Source organism: Loxodonta africana, chromosome 10 (assembly GCF_030014295.1).
Source record: "Loxodonta africana isolate mLoxAfr1 chromosome 10, mLoxAfr1.hap2, whole genome shotgun sequence".
Classification (NCBI taxonomy): domain Eukaryota; kingdom Metazoa; phylum Chordata; class Mammalia; order Proboscidea; family Elephantidae; genus Loxodonta; species Loxodonta africana.
Window position 1 is genome coordinate 32,243,266 of NC_087351.1, and position 16,367 is coordinate 32,259,632.

The 16,367-nt window shown below is 38.8% G+C and overlaps 1 gene segment (V, D, J or C); it reads left to right on the forward strand.

Moving 5' to 3' along the window:
- Positions 1-8,708, forward strand: LOC111749279 (T cell receptor alpha variable 17-like). The segment is given in 3 exon segments: positions 1-6,436; positions 6,619-6,741; positions 8,240-8,708. Coding segments are annotated over 3 exon segments (261 nt in total).
- Positions 8,709-16,367: the final 7,659 nt, after the last annotated feature.

The window sequence follows — 16,367 nt, forward strand, 5'->3', positions numbered from 1 at the left end:
CATGGTGAATTCCTTTTTTGATATGTTGTTGAATTCTACTGGGTAGAATTTTGTTCAGAATTTTTCCATCTAAGTTCCTGAGGGATATAAAAAACCAAACCAAACCCACTGCCTTCGAGTTGAATGCCACTCATAGCAACCTTATAGGACGGAGTAGAGTTTCCAAGGAATGCCTGGTAGATTCAAACTGCCGGGCTCTTGGTTCGCAGCTGTAGAGCTTAACAACTACTCCACCACTGTTTATGGATCTGTAATTTTCTTTTTTTGAGGTGTCTTTACCTGGTGTCGGTATCAGGGATATGGTGGGTTCATAGAATGAGTTTGGGAGTATTCCGTCCTTCTCTATGCTCTGATATACCTTTAGTAGTAGTGGTGTTAACTCTTCTCTGGAAGTTTGGTAGAACTCTGCAGTGAAGTTGTCCAGGCCAGGGCTTTTTTTTCTTGGGAGTTTTTAAATCACTTTTTCAATTTCCTCTTTGTTAGGGGTTTATTTAGTTGTTCTACCTCTGTTTTTGTTAGTTTAAGTAGGTAGCGTGTTTCTAGGAATTCATCCATTTCTTCTACGTTTTCAAATTTGTTAGAGTGCAGTTTCTCATAGTAATCTGATAGGATTCCTTTAATTTCAGTTGGGTGTGTTGTAATATCGCCCATTTCATTTCTTATTCAGGTTATTTGCTTCCTCTCCTGTTTTTCTTTTGTCAGTTTGGCCAACAGTTTATCAATTTTGTTGACTTTTTCAAAAAACCAGCTTTTGCGCTTGTTAATTCTTTCGATTGTTTTTCGGTTTTCTATTTCATTTAATTCTGCTCTAATTTTTATTAATTGTTTCCTTCTTGTGCCTGAGGGTGTCTTTAGTTGTTCTCTTTCTATTTGTTCAAGTTGTAGGGATACTTCTTTGATTGTGGCCTTTTCTTCTTTTTGGATGTGTGCATTTATTGATATAAATTGACCTCTGAGCACCACTTTCGCTGTGTCCCAAAGGTTCTGAACGGAAGTGCTTTCATTCTCATTGGATTCTATGAATTTCTTTATTCCTTCCTTAATGTCTTCTATAAGCTGTTTGTTTTTGATCAGGGTATTGTTCAGTGTCCAAGTGTTTCATTGCTTTTCCCTGCTTTTTCTATTATTGATTTCTACTTTTACGACCTTATGGTCCGAGAAGATGCTTTGTAATATTTTAATGTTTTGCATTCTGCTAACGCTTGCTTTATGATCTAATATGTGATCTAGTCTAGAGAATGTTCCATGTGCACTAGAAAAGAAACTATACTTGGCTGCTGTTGGGTGGAGTGTTCTGTGTATGTCTGTGAGGTCAAGTTGGTTGATTGTGGCAGTTAAATCTTCATTGTCTTTATTGATCTTCTTTCTGGATGTTCTGTCCTTCACTGAAAGTTGTGTGCTGAAGTCTCCTACTATAATTGTGGGGCTGTCTATATCATTTTCAAAGCTGTTAAAGTTTGTTTTATGTATCTTGCAGTCCTGTCATGGGTGCAAAAATATTTATATGGTTATATCCTCCTGGTATATTGTCTCTTTAATTATTATATTGTGTCTTTCCTTATCCTTTGTGGTGGGTTTACCTGCAAAGTCTATTTTGTCTTAAATTAATGTTACCCCTCCTGCTCTTTTTTCATTGTTGTTTGCTTCATATATTTTTTTTCGATCCTTTGAATTTTAGTTTTTGTCTCTAAGCCTAAGGTGTGTCTCTTTTAGGTAGTGTATAGGTGGATCGTGTTTTTTAATCCATTCTGCCGAACTCTGTCTCTTTGTTGGTGCAATTAATTCATTTACATTCAGTGTAATTATGGATAGGTATGAGTTTAGTGCTGTCATTTTGATGTCTTTTTGTGTGTGTTGTTAACAGTTTCTTTTTCCCACTTAATTTTTTGTCCTGAGTACTTTGTCCTTATATATTGCCTTTTCCTCTTGCTCTTTGTTCTTGATTTTGTTTCTGCTAAGTCTTTTTTTTCTTGTATTTTATTTTCATGAGTAGGAGTGTTAGTCTCTTTTGTGGTTACCTTAATATTTGCCCCTATTTTTCTAAGTTTAAACCTAACTTTTATTTCTTTATATTACCCTGTATTTCTCTCCCTATGTAAAATCTATGACTTCATTTCTTAGTCCCTCTTTACTTTTTTAACATTGTGTTCTTTTACATGATGACATCGCTTTTTCCTTGCTTTGAGCATTTCTTTATCTTGATTTATTTTTGTGATTTCCCTGTTTGGGTTGACTTCTGGTCGCTCTGTTCTCTGTTGTAGTCTCGGATTAATATCTGATATTATTGATTTTGTAACCAGAAAACTCCCTTTAGTATTTCTTGTAGTTTTGGTTTGGTTTTTACGAATTCACTAAATTTCTTTTTATCTGGAAATATCCTAAATTCAACTTCATATTTTAGAGACAGTTTTGCTGGATATATGATTCTTGGTTGGCATTTTTTTTCCTTCAATGCTTTATATAATTCATCCCATTGCCTTCTTTCGTGCATGGCTTCTGCCAGGTAGTCTGAGCTCATTCTTTTTGACTCTCCTTTGTAGGTGACTTTTCATTTACCCCTAGCCACTCTTAAAATTCCCTCTTTATATTTGGTTTTGGAAAGTGTGATTATAATATGTCTTGGTGACTTTCTTTTAAAATCTACCTTATGTGGCGATAGATGAGCATATTGGATAGATATTTTCTCATCTTTCAGGATATCAGGGACATTTTCTGCAAACAAATCTTCAACAATTCTCTCTCTATTTTCTGTTATCCCTCCCTGTTCTGGTACGCCTATCAATCATAGGTTATTTCTGTTTATAAAGTCCCACATAATTTTTGGGATTTCTTAATTTTTAAAAAATTCCTTTACCTGTTTTTTCTTCAAATATATTGCTGCCAAGTTTTTTTAACCTTCAATTGCAGCAATATTGGCTTCCACTTCCACAATTCTGCTCCTCTGACTTTCTATTGATTTCTTTAATTCTCTAATTTTATTGTTAATCTTCTGCATTTCTGATTGCTCTCTCTCTATGGATGCTTTCAGCTTATTAAATTTTTCATTATGTTTTGGAATAAACTTTTTAATTTCTTTAAGTGCTTTATCTGTGTTTTCCTTAGCTTCTTCTGCATATTGCCTGATCTCCTTTCTGATGTCTTAAAGAGCTCTGTATCTTAATCTTTTGTATTCTGTATTCGGCAATTCCAGGAACACACCTTCATCCAGCAGATCCCTTAATTCTTTGTTTTGAGAGCTTTTTGGAGTGACCATGGTCTGCTTCTTATGTGATTTGACATTGACTGTTGTCTCTGAGGCATCTATAAGTTATTATATAATTTTATTTTATGCCCTTACTGTATCCTAGCGTCTTGCTTTCTTTTGTTTTGATATACCCGAATAGGTTGCTTGAGTAAGCTGGCTTGATTATTTTCACTTTTGAATCTCTAACGTGCTGTTACCAGATGGCTATTGCTGTTACCAGGTATGTGAGCCTAGGAGTCCATTCACTGTTCTTGTATGGATTCAGCTCAGGTGTCCAGGTAGTTGGTCATCAAGTGTGTGGTACAGGCTCTGTCCTACAGTCTTAGAGGGGCAGGGGTGATTGGTGTAGGTACAGGTATCTGGGTGCAGCACTGTGTCACACTCTGAATAATGCAGAGAGCTGACAACTGTCCCCCAAGTGTCTGTGAGGAAACACATCCCTGTTCCCTAAAGCACAGAGGTGGGTGGGTTCTGCAGATGGACCATGGGCACCCAATGTTTTTGTTTGTAAGGTCTGGAAGGTGCCAGTTATCTTTGCACCCCTGTCATGGATGGCGGTGTGATGTGAGTGCATCCACCAGTCCTTAGGCCCCTGATGTGGGTAGGTGAGGACCCTGTTTAATAGGCAAAGTGGTGCCAAACATCAAACACCCAGCTCTGTACCACACACCTGAAACAGTTGCAATCTGCCAACAAGGGCCTATTCTCCTGAAATAACCCCACACAGGTCCATGCAGGGGAGAAAGGTATTCAAAGCCCAATGGCCGTTTATACCTGGATAGGAACTGCTTCTGTCCTTAGCTCCCCTGATTGGTGGATCTGGTAGGTTTTCTTTTCCACAATTGTGAATTTATTCCTTCTCCAAGGCTGGGAGAATGGCTTGGAGTGCTCAGCAGTGCCTACCTCAGGCCCAGAGAAATTGACAGCCACTGAAGCTGGCTCGAGGGCAGAGGGTGTGGTAAAATATATGGAAGTACTTAGCTTCTCATAAGAATGTTTTCTTGTCTGGTTCCAGTGGTGTGAGTAGGCTGTGAGGCTGACTGTTTCTCCCTAAGGAAGCTGCAGCTGAATGCTACCATGAGGTGGCCGAAGTCACTCCCAGGAATGGTACTCAAGGGTTCCTGGCCATTCAGGTCAGGCAACTCCTCACTGATTCGGAACCATTTCTCCCTTCCCATGCCACTTAGTGCATTTTCTAACTTTGTGTTTGATGTTCAGTGCTCCAAGCTTGTCATAAATATAATCGTTTCACTTGTTTTTTCAGGTCTTTGTTGTAAGGGGCATTACCAGAAGCGTCTGACTACTCTGTCATCTTGGCCCCCTCCTACCAATCTTTTCATAATTTTTTTAAATTGTACTTTCAATGTAAGTTTTTTACAGAGCATTAAACAATTAATATGCATATTGTTTTGTGACATTGGTTGACAACCCCATGACATGTCAACACTCTCCCCTTTTCAACCTTGTGTTCCTCATTACCAGCTTCCTTGTCCCTTTCTGCATTCTCATCTTTCTCCCTGGGCTGGTGTGCCCATTTGGTTTTGTTTTGTTTTTTAGGGCCTATCTAATGTCTGGCTGAAGGGTGAACCTCAACCTGAGCTATAAGTGTGTTGGGGGGCCATATGCTCTGGGTTTCTCCTCACCATCAATATTATCAGGGAAATCTTTAACAACTGGGAAGGTGTTAAGTTCGTGTTAGGAGATACAAGTTTTCAGAAAATTCCAGTTTTCATCTGGAAGCTCTAGTTTTATTATTGACAGTAACCAATATCAATTGTTTTCCTTGAAATGAAGGCTTATCTCTTTTATTTTCAAGAAAATATTTGCCCAACACCCAAGCCTGGTTTTCCGTCAGTCATGCCTTAAAGTAAAAGGTGGAGTACCAGGAGAATGCAGGTAGTTCAGCTTGCAACTCAAACTGTACCTGTGCTATTTTCTCAAGACAACCATCGTACTTAGTATACTTCAGATGTGCTTCATGTGTACTTCTCATTTCTCACACAGAATATTAAAAGATCTCGTACTGGTTAATTTTAGATATCAGTGGTTTGGCCTAATACTAAGTCTAGTTGCTGTGCCATAACTTAATCTAATTCAAAGTAATATAATCACATTCCATAAAGTAATCTAATATAATGTAATCCATCAGGTGAAAGGAGAGTTCCTTAGGGTGTGGTCTGCCTGCAGGCTATAAATAGATATGTTGGCAGAATTCACTGTCCCTCTCCACTCTGCACTCTTCCTGTCACCTGACCTAGGGATCTTGGGATGCAAGCCTGAAGAAATCAGCAGTGTGCCATTTGACCTATGTGATTTTGGACTTACTAGCTCCCACCCTGCCATTATGTGAGCCAAAACATTGAAGTCAATCCCTTTTTATATATGTACTTGTAATTCATTGGCTCTGATATTTGTGATTGGTTAAATAAAATGCTGCATGTAAACTCCCTGGGTGGTGCAAACAGTGAATGCTTTCACGGCAAACTGAAAGATCAGAGGTTCAGGTACACCCAGAGGTGCCTTGGAAGACAGACCTGACAATCTACTTCCAAAACATCAGCCACTGAAAACCCTATGGAACACAGCTCTACTCTGACACACATGGGTTGTCATGAGTTGGATATGACTTGACAGAATATGGAAAAAAGGAAAAATCCTTAGAAAAGGATTTTTTTAACCCTTAACATGTACAGTGGCTGGTACACTTTAAGTGTTAACTAAATATTAGTAAATAACCTTATTATCCTGGGGCTTTGCATTACCTGGAACTCTTGGAGTCTTTCCCAGCAAGTGATAGGGAGCAACAGTAGAGTTCATTGAAAGCAGAAAATATAACTTCATAATTTCTTCTGAATCATTTCCATACAGTCTTCACCATTCCCGAGCATGTTCAATTAGCCCAATGATGTTGCCACCACAAGATGGCAGTGCCTCTCTCTCCTCAGACTCACATTGGTTTGAAATCACCATGTGTTTGTTTCAAAGGAAAGATGGAGCTTGCCTCTGATTGGCTAGGTAAGAAACCTGAGGCTATTCCTGGGAGGTTGGAAGGATTAGAGAAGAGGATGTTTTGAGTGAGAAACTTGGCTGCATTTCAGACCCAAGAGCTGCATCTTCTTTGAGCCAAACAAGAAGGAAGAATGGAGAAACTCTTTGGAAAGTCTGTGGTGATTTTATGGCTTCAACTGGCCAGTAAGTTGGGGGCTCTTGGTGATGGGAACAAGGAGACCAAAGTTCAGAGTCCACAAGATGTGGGGCAAATTCTTCCTGTTAAATTTGGAAATGTACTTGAAGATTAGAGAAGGAAATGTAAACACTAGAGAGTGAATACGTAATGGCTGACTCTTGGTCTCTCTGTCTTGTGTTCTGCCTAGGGGTGAACAGCCAAGTAGAACAGAATCCTGAGGCTCTGCACATCCAGGAGGATGAAAATGTCACCATGAACTGCAGCTATAAAACTACTTTGGGCAACTTACAGTGGTATAGACAAGATCCAGGTAGAGGCCTTGTCCTACAAATTTTAGTTCTTTCAAATGAGAAAGAGAAACCTAATGGAAGACTAAGAGTCACGGTAGATACCTCCACCAAAATCAGTTTCCTGTTCATCACTGCTTCCCAGGCTGCAGACACTGCTACTTACTTCTGTGCTCTGGATACACAGTGTTTACCAGGCACCTGCAGCCTTTACACAAACCTGCCTGAGCTGCTGCTTAGACCCCCTAATACTGGGTAGAGTTGGTGGTTACATCTTCCTTCCCATGAGGAAAGTCTACCAACCACTGGCAACAAAAAAGGGGGTGCCCTCTCAAATCTGTGATATTTTTTGGAAGCACCTTGGACTGAGGCAAAGGGCATTAGAGTTAGAGTGAAAAACTAAAATGTCAGGGTCAGTTCTGCACATGTTGGACATATAAGCCTAGACACATAATAGCCGAAGGTGAAGTATTGGGATTGATGAGTCCAAAAGATCCTTGAAACTACTTTTCTCAGTTAAAGAAATCAGCACTGGAGAGTTGCTGAGGACGAGGAGGGAGTGATCAGTATTTTATTTGCAGCCCCTCAAATCCTAGATGAGTCTGATGTGCATGATATGATTCTTACATTCCTCTATAGGAAACAGTATCGGAATTCATCAGGCATTGGAATTAGAAGGGGTCTCAGGACTCTTTCAACCAAACCTTTCATTTTACAGCTGAGAGGTGGAAATATTGTATTGTGGAAACAACTTGAACTCTGGAGAAATAGAGAAAAAGATTTAAATCTGACTCTGCCACTAATTAATTGCATGACTTCCAAGCCTCGAGTTCTCCATTAGTAGGATGGGAATTCATAAGAAAGTCATAACATTCCCCCATCCAAGTGAAATATGTATTTTCTCTATTATCAGATCCTGAAATATTTTTTTGAAAGTGGGTACGTCTATTATCAAATATAAGGCTTTTCCATCCATTTATTCTTGCTTCTAGTAAGATAAATGCTGAGTGTAGTTTTGGGGCACTTATAATACTACTAAAAATGTTTTGTGGGGAAAAACAGGGCATTTATTTTTATGTGCATGCTTGTGAAAAGGTGGGGGAGGTCAAGAGAAAGGCTGGACAGAGGCAGTGATTCCCAAGCAGCAGACCTTCAACCGTCAACATCACCTGTGTCAGAACCATCTCAGAATCATCTGGAACCCCTTGGGAGATCTGGATTATTAGACGCTATTCCAGTTTATTCCATCACCTCTGAGGAAGTGTCCTAGCAATTTGTATTTTTAATGAACGTTGTCTGCATCTGCTGTATCTGTTAGAGAATGGCTTAGCTTCATGTTACAAAAAACTCAAATAACAATGTGTTTCACAAGATGGAGCTTAATTTCCTCCCATGTAAAGAGCTGTGTACTGTGCACCTGGGCCTGGTAAGGTGATTTCAACATATTATCAGAGATCCAGGGTCTTTCTAGCTTATTGTTTCTCATTTTTAATATGTCAATATTGTTTTTATGCTTTTAAGAAACTGCTAGAGATCCACCTAATTTATACACCTTCCAGGCAGAAAGAAGGAGAAAGTCGATGGAGAAATGGGTATGTTTTAGCTGAGCCTAACATTTTAAGAAGCTTTTCTTAATAGCTTTAATTTATATATATATATTTTACATTTTATTTTCTCTAAGAAGTTTTCCTCCCCTAAAAACAGTAGAAACTAGTAAATATACACTCATTCTTGTGCATCTGTTCAAGAGTCAGTCAAAGAAATCCAAACCAAACCTGTTGCCATCGAGTTGATTCTGACTGATAAAGTAACTGAACGAAATTCATAGAACTCTGCTTTTTCAAACTTGCAGTTTCTCCTTCATTTCTCTGATTAGCAGCTGTGTCCTTTACTACTGTGTGTGCTCCTTAAATTAAAGGAATACTATCTGTGTTTCTCATGCTGAATCTTCAACGCCAAAGTATCTTAGTCATCATTGTTGTTAGGTGCCATCGAGTTGGTTCCAACATATAGCCACCTTATGTACAACAGAAGAAAACACGGTCCAGGGCTGCACCATCCTCATAATAGTTGTCATGTTTGAGACCATTGCTGCAGCCAGTGTGTCAATCCTTCCTGTTGAGGGTGTTCCTCTTTTTCCATTTTCCCTCTACTTTATCAAGCATGGTGTCCCTCCTGATAACATGCCCAAAGTAAGTGAGACAAAGTCTTACCCTCCTTGCTTCTAAGGAGCATTTTTGCTGTACTTCTTCCAAGACAGATTTGTTCATTCTTCTGGCAGTTCCTGGTATATTCAATATTCTTCACCAAACCATAATTCAAAGACATCAGATCTTTTTCAGTCTTCCTTATTCATTGTCCAGCTTTCACATGCATATGAGGTAATTGATAATACCATGGCTTGGGTCAGGCCACCTTAGTCCTCAAGGTGATGTCTTTGCTCTTTAACACTTTGAAAAGTTCTTCTACTGCAGATTTGCCCAATGCAATGCATCATTTGATTTCTTGACTGCTGTTTCTACGGGCATTGATTGTGGATCCACGTAAAATAAAATTCTTTTATTTTTTAATTTTTCTTGTGCATTAAGTGAAAGTTTACAAATCAAGTCAGTCTCTCATATAAAAATTTATAAAGAGCTTGCTATATACTTCTAGTTGCTCTACCCCTAATGAGACAGCACACTCTTTCTCTCCACTCTTTATTTTCGTGTAAATTCGGACAGCTTCTGGTCCCCTCTACCCTCTCATCTCCCATCCAGACAGGAGCTGCCCACCTAGTCTCATGTGTCTACTTGATCCAAGAAGCTCATTCTTCACCAGTATCATTTTCTATCCCATAAAAAACATAGTCCAGTCCAATCCCTGTCAGAAGAGTTGGCTTTGGGAATGGATCCTGTCTTGGGTTAACAGAAGACCTGGAGACCATGACCTCCGGGGTCCTTCTAGTCTCAGTTGGACCATTAAGTCTGGTCTTTTTATGAGAATTTGAGGCCTGCATCCCACTGCTCTCCTGCTCCCTCAGGGTTTCTCTGTTGTGCTCCCTGTCAGGGTAGTCATCGCTTGTAGCCAGGCACCATCTAGTTCTTCTGGTCTCAGGCTGATGTAGTTTCCAGTTTATGTGGCCATTTCTGTCTCTTGGGCTCATAATTACCTTGTATCTTTGGTGTTCTTCATTCTCCTTTGCTCCAGGTGGGTTAAGTCCAATTGGTACTTCTTAGATGGCCAGGTGCTAGTGTTTAAGACCCCACTCTCCAAGGTGGGATGCAGAATGTTTTCTTAATAGATTTTATTATGCTAGTTGACCTAGATGTCCCCTGAGACCATGGTCCCCAAACCCCGGCCCTGCTACACTGACCTTTGAATCATTCAGTTTATTCAGGAAACTTCTTTGCTTTTGGTTTAGTCCAGTTGTGCTGACCTCTCCTGTATTGTGTGTTGTCTTTCCCTTTACCTAAAATAGTTCTTGTCTACTATCTAATTAGTAAATACCCCTCTCTCTGCCTCCCTCCCCCTCACATAACTATCAAAGAATATTTTCTTCTCGGTTTAAACTATTTCTTGACATCTTAGAATATTGCTGTCATACAATGTTTGTCCTTTTGCAACTATTTTCACTCAACAGAATTCCTTCCAGATTCCTCCATGTTATGAAATTTTTCATGGATTCATCATTGTTCTCTATCGATGCATAGCATTCCATTGTGTGAATATACCATAATTTACTCATCCATTCACCCATTGATGGGCAACTTGGTGTTTCCATCTTTTTGCTATTGTAAACAGTGCTGCAATAAACATGGGTGTTTGTGTAAATGCTCTTATTTCTCCAGGATATATTCCAAGGAATGGGATTGCTGGCTCCTATGGTAGTTCTACTTCTAGCTTTTTAAGGAAGTGCCAAATCAGTTTCCAAAGTGGTTGAACCATTTTATATTCCCACCAGAAGTGTATAAGTGTATATGTGTGGAAGCATATAAGTGTTCGAGTCTCTCCACAACCTCTTCAACATTTATTCTTTTGTGTTTTTTGGATTAATGCCAGCCTTATTGGAGTGAGACGTAATCTCATCGTAGTTTTGATTTGCATGTCTCTAATGGCTTTTTTTTTTTTTTTAATGGCTAGTGGGAAACCCTGGTGGCATAGTGGTTAAGTGGTACACCTGCTAACCAAGAGGTTGGCAGTTCAAATCTGCCAGGTGCTCCTTGGAAACTCTATGGGGGAGTTCTACTCTGTCCTATAGGGTCTTCCGGAGTCAGAATTGACTCGATGAAGTGGGTGGGTAATGGCTAACGATCATGAGCTTTTCCTCATGTTTTAGCTACATGAATGTCTTCTTTAGTGAGTGCCTGTTCTTATCCTTGGCCCATTTTTTAATTGTGTTCTTTGTCTGTTTGTAGTTGAGTTTTTGGAGCATCATGTAGATTTTAGAGATCAGATGTTGATGGGAATTATCATAGTTAAAACGTTCTTCCCAGCCTGTAGGTAATCTTTTTACTCTTTTGGTGAAAACTTTGGATGAGCATAGGTGTTTGGCTTTTAGGCGCTCCCAGTTTTCTAGTTTCTTTTCTGGTGTTTGTGCATGTAATGTTTTGTACACTGTTTATGCCATGTATTAGGGCTCCTAGCGTTGTCTGTATTTTTTCTTTCATGATCTTTATTGTTTTAGATTTTATATTTAGGTCTTTGATCCACTTTGAGCTCGTTTTTGTGCATGGTGTGAGGTATGAGTCTTGTTTCATTTTTTTGCAGGTGGATATCCAGCTATGCCAGCACCATTTGTTAAAGAGACTCTCTTTTCCCCATTTAACTGACTTGGGGCCTTTGTCAAATATCAACTGCTCCTATGTGGATGGATTTATGTCTGAATTCTTAATTCTGTTCCATTGGTCTGTGTATCTGTTGTTGTACCAGTACCAGGCTGTTTTGAGTATCGTGGTGGTGTAACAGGGTCTAAAATCAGGTAGAGTGAGGCCACCCAGTGTTCTTCTTTTTCAGTAATAATTTTCTTATCTGGGGCCTTTTTCCCTTCCATATGAAGTGGTGATTTGTTTCTCCATCTTATTAAAAAATGTCACTGGTATTTGGATCAGGATTGCATTATATCTATAGATGGCTTTTGGTAGAATAGACATTTTTTCACAATGTTAAGTCTTCCTATCCATGGGCAAGGTATGTTTTCCCACTTATGTAGGTCTCTTTTGGTTTCTTGCAGTAGTGTCTTGTAATTTTCTTTGTATAGGTCTTTTATGTCTCTTGTAAGATTTATTCCTAAGTATTTTATCTTATTGGGGACTTCTGAAAATGGTATTGATTTGGTGACTTCGTCTTCAATCTTCTTTTTATTGGTGTAGAGGAATCCATTCAATTTTTGTATGTTTCTCTTGTATCCTGATCCTCTGCTGAACTCTTCTAAGTTTCAGTAGTTTTCGTGAGGATTCTTTAGGGTTATTTTGTGTATAAGATAATGTCATCTGCAAATAGAGATACCTTTACTTCTTCCTTACCAATCTGGATGCCTTTATTTCTTTATCTAGCCTAATTGCTCTGGCTAGGACCTCCAGCACAATGTTGAATAAGAGTGGTGATAAAGGGCATCCTTGTCTGGTTCCCCATCTCAAGGGGAATTCTTTCAGACTGTTCCTATTTAGGATGATGTTGGCTATTGGCTTTGTACAAATGCCCTGTATTATGCTGAGGAATTTTCCTTCAATTCCTATTTTGCTGAGAGTTTTTATCATGAATGGGCATTGAACTTTGTCAAATGCCTTTTCTGAATCAATCCATACAATCATGTCATTCTTGTCTTTTGTTTTATTTATATGATGGATTACATTAATTGTTTTTCTAATGTTGAACCATCCCTGCATACCTGGTATGAATCCCACATGGTCATCGTGAATTATTTTTTTCATATGTTGTCGAATTCTATTGGCTAGGATTTTGTTGAGGATTTTTGTATTTAAGTTAATGAGGGATAAAAGTTTCTAATTTTCTGGTTTCTTTACCTGGTTTTAGTATCAGGGATATGGTGGCTTCATAGAATGAGTTTGGGAGTATTCTGTCCTTTTCTATGCTCTGAAATACCATTAGTAGTAGTGGTGTTAACTCTTTTCTGAAAGTTTGGTAGAACTCTGTGGTGAAGCTGTCCAGGCCAGTGCTTTTTTTTTCTTGGGAGTTTTAAAATTACCTTTTCAATCTCTTCCTTTGTTATGGGTTTATTTAGATGTTCTACCTGTGTTTTTGTTTTTTTAGGTGGGTAGTGTGTTTCTAGGAATTCATCCATTCCTTTTAGGTTTTCAAATTTCTTACAGTACAATTTTTTGTAGTTGTTGTCCAATATGATTCTTTGAATTTCAGTTGAGCTTGTTGAGATATCACCCATCTCATTTCATGCTCAAGGTATTTCCTTCCTCTCCTGTTTTTCTTTTGTCAGTTTGGCCAATTGTTTATTAATTTTGTTAATTGTTTCAAAGAACTAGCCTTTGGTCTTGTTAACCCTCTCAATTGCTTTTCTGTTCTCTATTTCATTTAATTCTGCTCTAATTTTTATTATTTGCTTTCTTCTCGTGCCTGAGGTTTTCTTTTGTTGCTCTCTTTCTCTTTGTTTAAGTTGTAGGGATAATTCTTTGATTTTGGCCCTTTCTGTTTTTTGGATATGTGCATTTATTGATATAAATTGACCTCTGAGCACTGCTTTTGCTGTGTTCCAGTGTTTTTTTTCTTATTGGATTCTATGAATTTTTTTTATTCCCTCCTTAATGTCTTCTATAACCCAGTCATTTTTGATCAGGGTATTGTTCAGTTTCCAAGTTTTTTATTTCTTTTCCCTGCTTTTTCTCTTATTGATTTCTACTCTGGCCTTATGTTCAGAAAAGATGCTTTGTAACATTTCAATGTTTTGGATTCTGCTAAGGCTTGCTTTATGACCTAACATGTGATCTTGTCTAGAGAATGTTCCATGTGCACTAGAAAAGAAAGTATACTTGACTGCTGTTGGGTGGAGTGTTCTGTATATGTCTCTGAGGTCAAGTTGGTTGATTGTGGCATTTAGATAGATCTTCATTGTCTTTACTGAGCTTCTTTCTGGATGTTCTGTCCTTCACTGAAAGTGGTCTGTTAAAGTCTAGTATTATAATTGTGGAGCTGTCTATCTCACTTTTCAATGCTGATAGAGTTTGTTTTATGTATCTTGGAGCCCTGTCGTTGGGTGCATAAATATTTAATATGGTTATATCTTCCTATTAGATTGTCCCTTTAATCATCATATAGTGTCTTTCATTATCCTTTGTGGTGGATTTAACTTTAAAGTCTATTTTGTCAGAAATGAATATTGCCACATCTGCTCTTTTTTGATTGTTGTTTGCTTGGTATATATTTTTTTCATCCTTTGAGTTTTAGTTTGTTTGTGTCTCCAACTTGGGCCTCTTCTAGGCAGCATACCCGTGGATCACGTTTTTTTAATCTGTTCTTCAATCTCTACTTCTTTATTGGTCTATTTAGTCCATTTACATTCAGCATAATAATGGATAGGAACGATTTTATTGCTGTCGTTTTGATGCCTTTTTGTGTGTGTTGTTAACAGTTCCTTTTTCCCACTTAATTTTTTGTGCTGAGTCTTTTATCTTTATATATCATCTTTTTCTCTTACTCCCTGTTATTACTTCTGTTTCTGCTAAGTCTCTGTTTTTTTCTCGTATTTTATTTTATTTTTTTATTATTAACTTTTATTGAGCTTCAAGTGAACGTTTACAAATCAAGTCAGTCTGTCACATGTAAGTTAATATACATCTTACTCCTTACTCCCACTTGCTCTCCCCCTAATGAGTCAACCCTTCCAGTCTCTCCTTTCGTGAAAATTTTGCCAGCCTCCAACTCTCTCTATCCTCCCATCCCCCCTCCAGACAGGAGATGCCAACACAGTCTCAAGTGTCCACCTGATGTAATTAGCTCACTCTTCATCAGCATCTCTCTGCTACCCACTGTCCAGTCCCTTTCATGTCTGATGAAATGTCTTTGGGGATGTTTCCCGTCCTGTGCCAACAGAAGGTTTGGGGACCATGACCGCCAGGATTCCTCTAGTCACAGCCAGACCATTAAGTAAGGTCTTTTTATGAGAATTTGGGGTCTGCACCCCACTGATCTCCTACTCCCTCAGGGGTTCTCTACTGTGCTCCCTGTCAGGGCAGTCATCGATTGTGGCCAGGCACCAACTAGTTCTTCTCGTCTCAGGATAATGTAGGTCTCTGGTTCATGTGGCCCTTTCTGTCTCTTGGGCTCTTAGTTGTCATGTGACCTTGGTGTTCTTCATTGTCCTTTGCTCCAGGTGGGTTGAGACCAATTGATGCATCTTAGATGGCCGCTTGTTAGCATTTAAGACCCCAGATGCCACATTTCAAAGTGGGATGCAGAATGTTTTCATAATAGAATTATTTTGCCAATTGACTTAGAAGTCCCCTTAAACCATGGTTCCCAAAGCCCCGCCCTTGCTCCGCTGACCTTTGAAGTATTCGGTTTATCCCTGAAACTTCTTTGCTTTTGGTCCAGTCCAGTCCAGTTGAGCTGACCTTCCATGTATAGAGTGTTGTCCTTCCCTTAACCTAAAGCAGTTCTTATCTGCTAATTAATCAGTAAAAAACCCTCTCCCTCCCTCCCTTCCTCCCCCCCTCATAACCACAAAAGTATGTGTTCTTCTCAGTTTATACTATTTCTCAAGGTCTTATAATAGTGGTCTTATACAATATTTGTTCTTTTGCCTCTGACTGATTTCGCTCAGCATAATGCCTTCCAGGTTCCTCCATGTTATGAAATGTTTCACAGATTCGTCACGGTTCTTTATCGATGCTTAGTATTCCATTGTGTGAATATACCACAATTTATTTACCCATTCATCCGTTGATGGACACCTTGGTTGCTTCCAGCTTTTTGCTATTGTAAACAGAGATGCAATAAACATGGGTGTGCATATATCTGTTTGTGTGAAGGCTCTTGTTTCTCTAGGGTATATTCCAAGGGGTGGGATTTCTGGGTTGTATGGTAGTTCTATTTCTAACTGTTTAAGATAACGCCAGATAGATTTCCAAAGTGGTTGTACCATTTTACATTCCCACCAGCAGTGTATAAGAGTTCCAATCTCTCTGCAGCCTCTCCAACATTTACTATTTTGTGTTTTTTGGATTAATGCCAGCCTTGTTGGAGTGAGATGGAATTTCATCGTAGTTTTAATTTGCATTTCTCTAATGGCTAACAATCGAGAGCATTTTCTCATGTATCTGTTAGCACCCTGAATACCTGCTTTAGTGAAGTGTGTGTTCATATCCTTTGCCCACTTCTTGATTGGGTTGTTTGTCTTTTTGTGGTTGAATTTTGACAGAATCCTATAGATTTTAGAGATCAGGTGCTGGTCGGAGATGTCATAGCTGAAAATTCTTTCCCAGTCTGTAGGTGGTCTTTTTACTCTTTTGGTGAAGTGTTTAGATGAGCCATAGGTGTTTGATTTTTAGGAGCTCCCAGTTATCTGGTTTCTCTTCATCATTTTTGGTAATGTTTTGTATTCTGTTTATGCCTTGTATTAGGGCTCCTAGGGTTGTCCCAATTTTTTCTTCCATGATCTTTATCGTTTTAGTCTTTATGTTTAGGTCTTTGATCCACT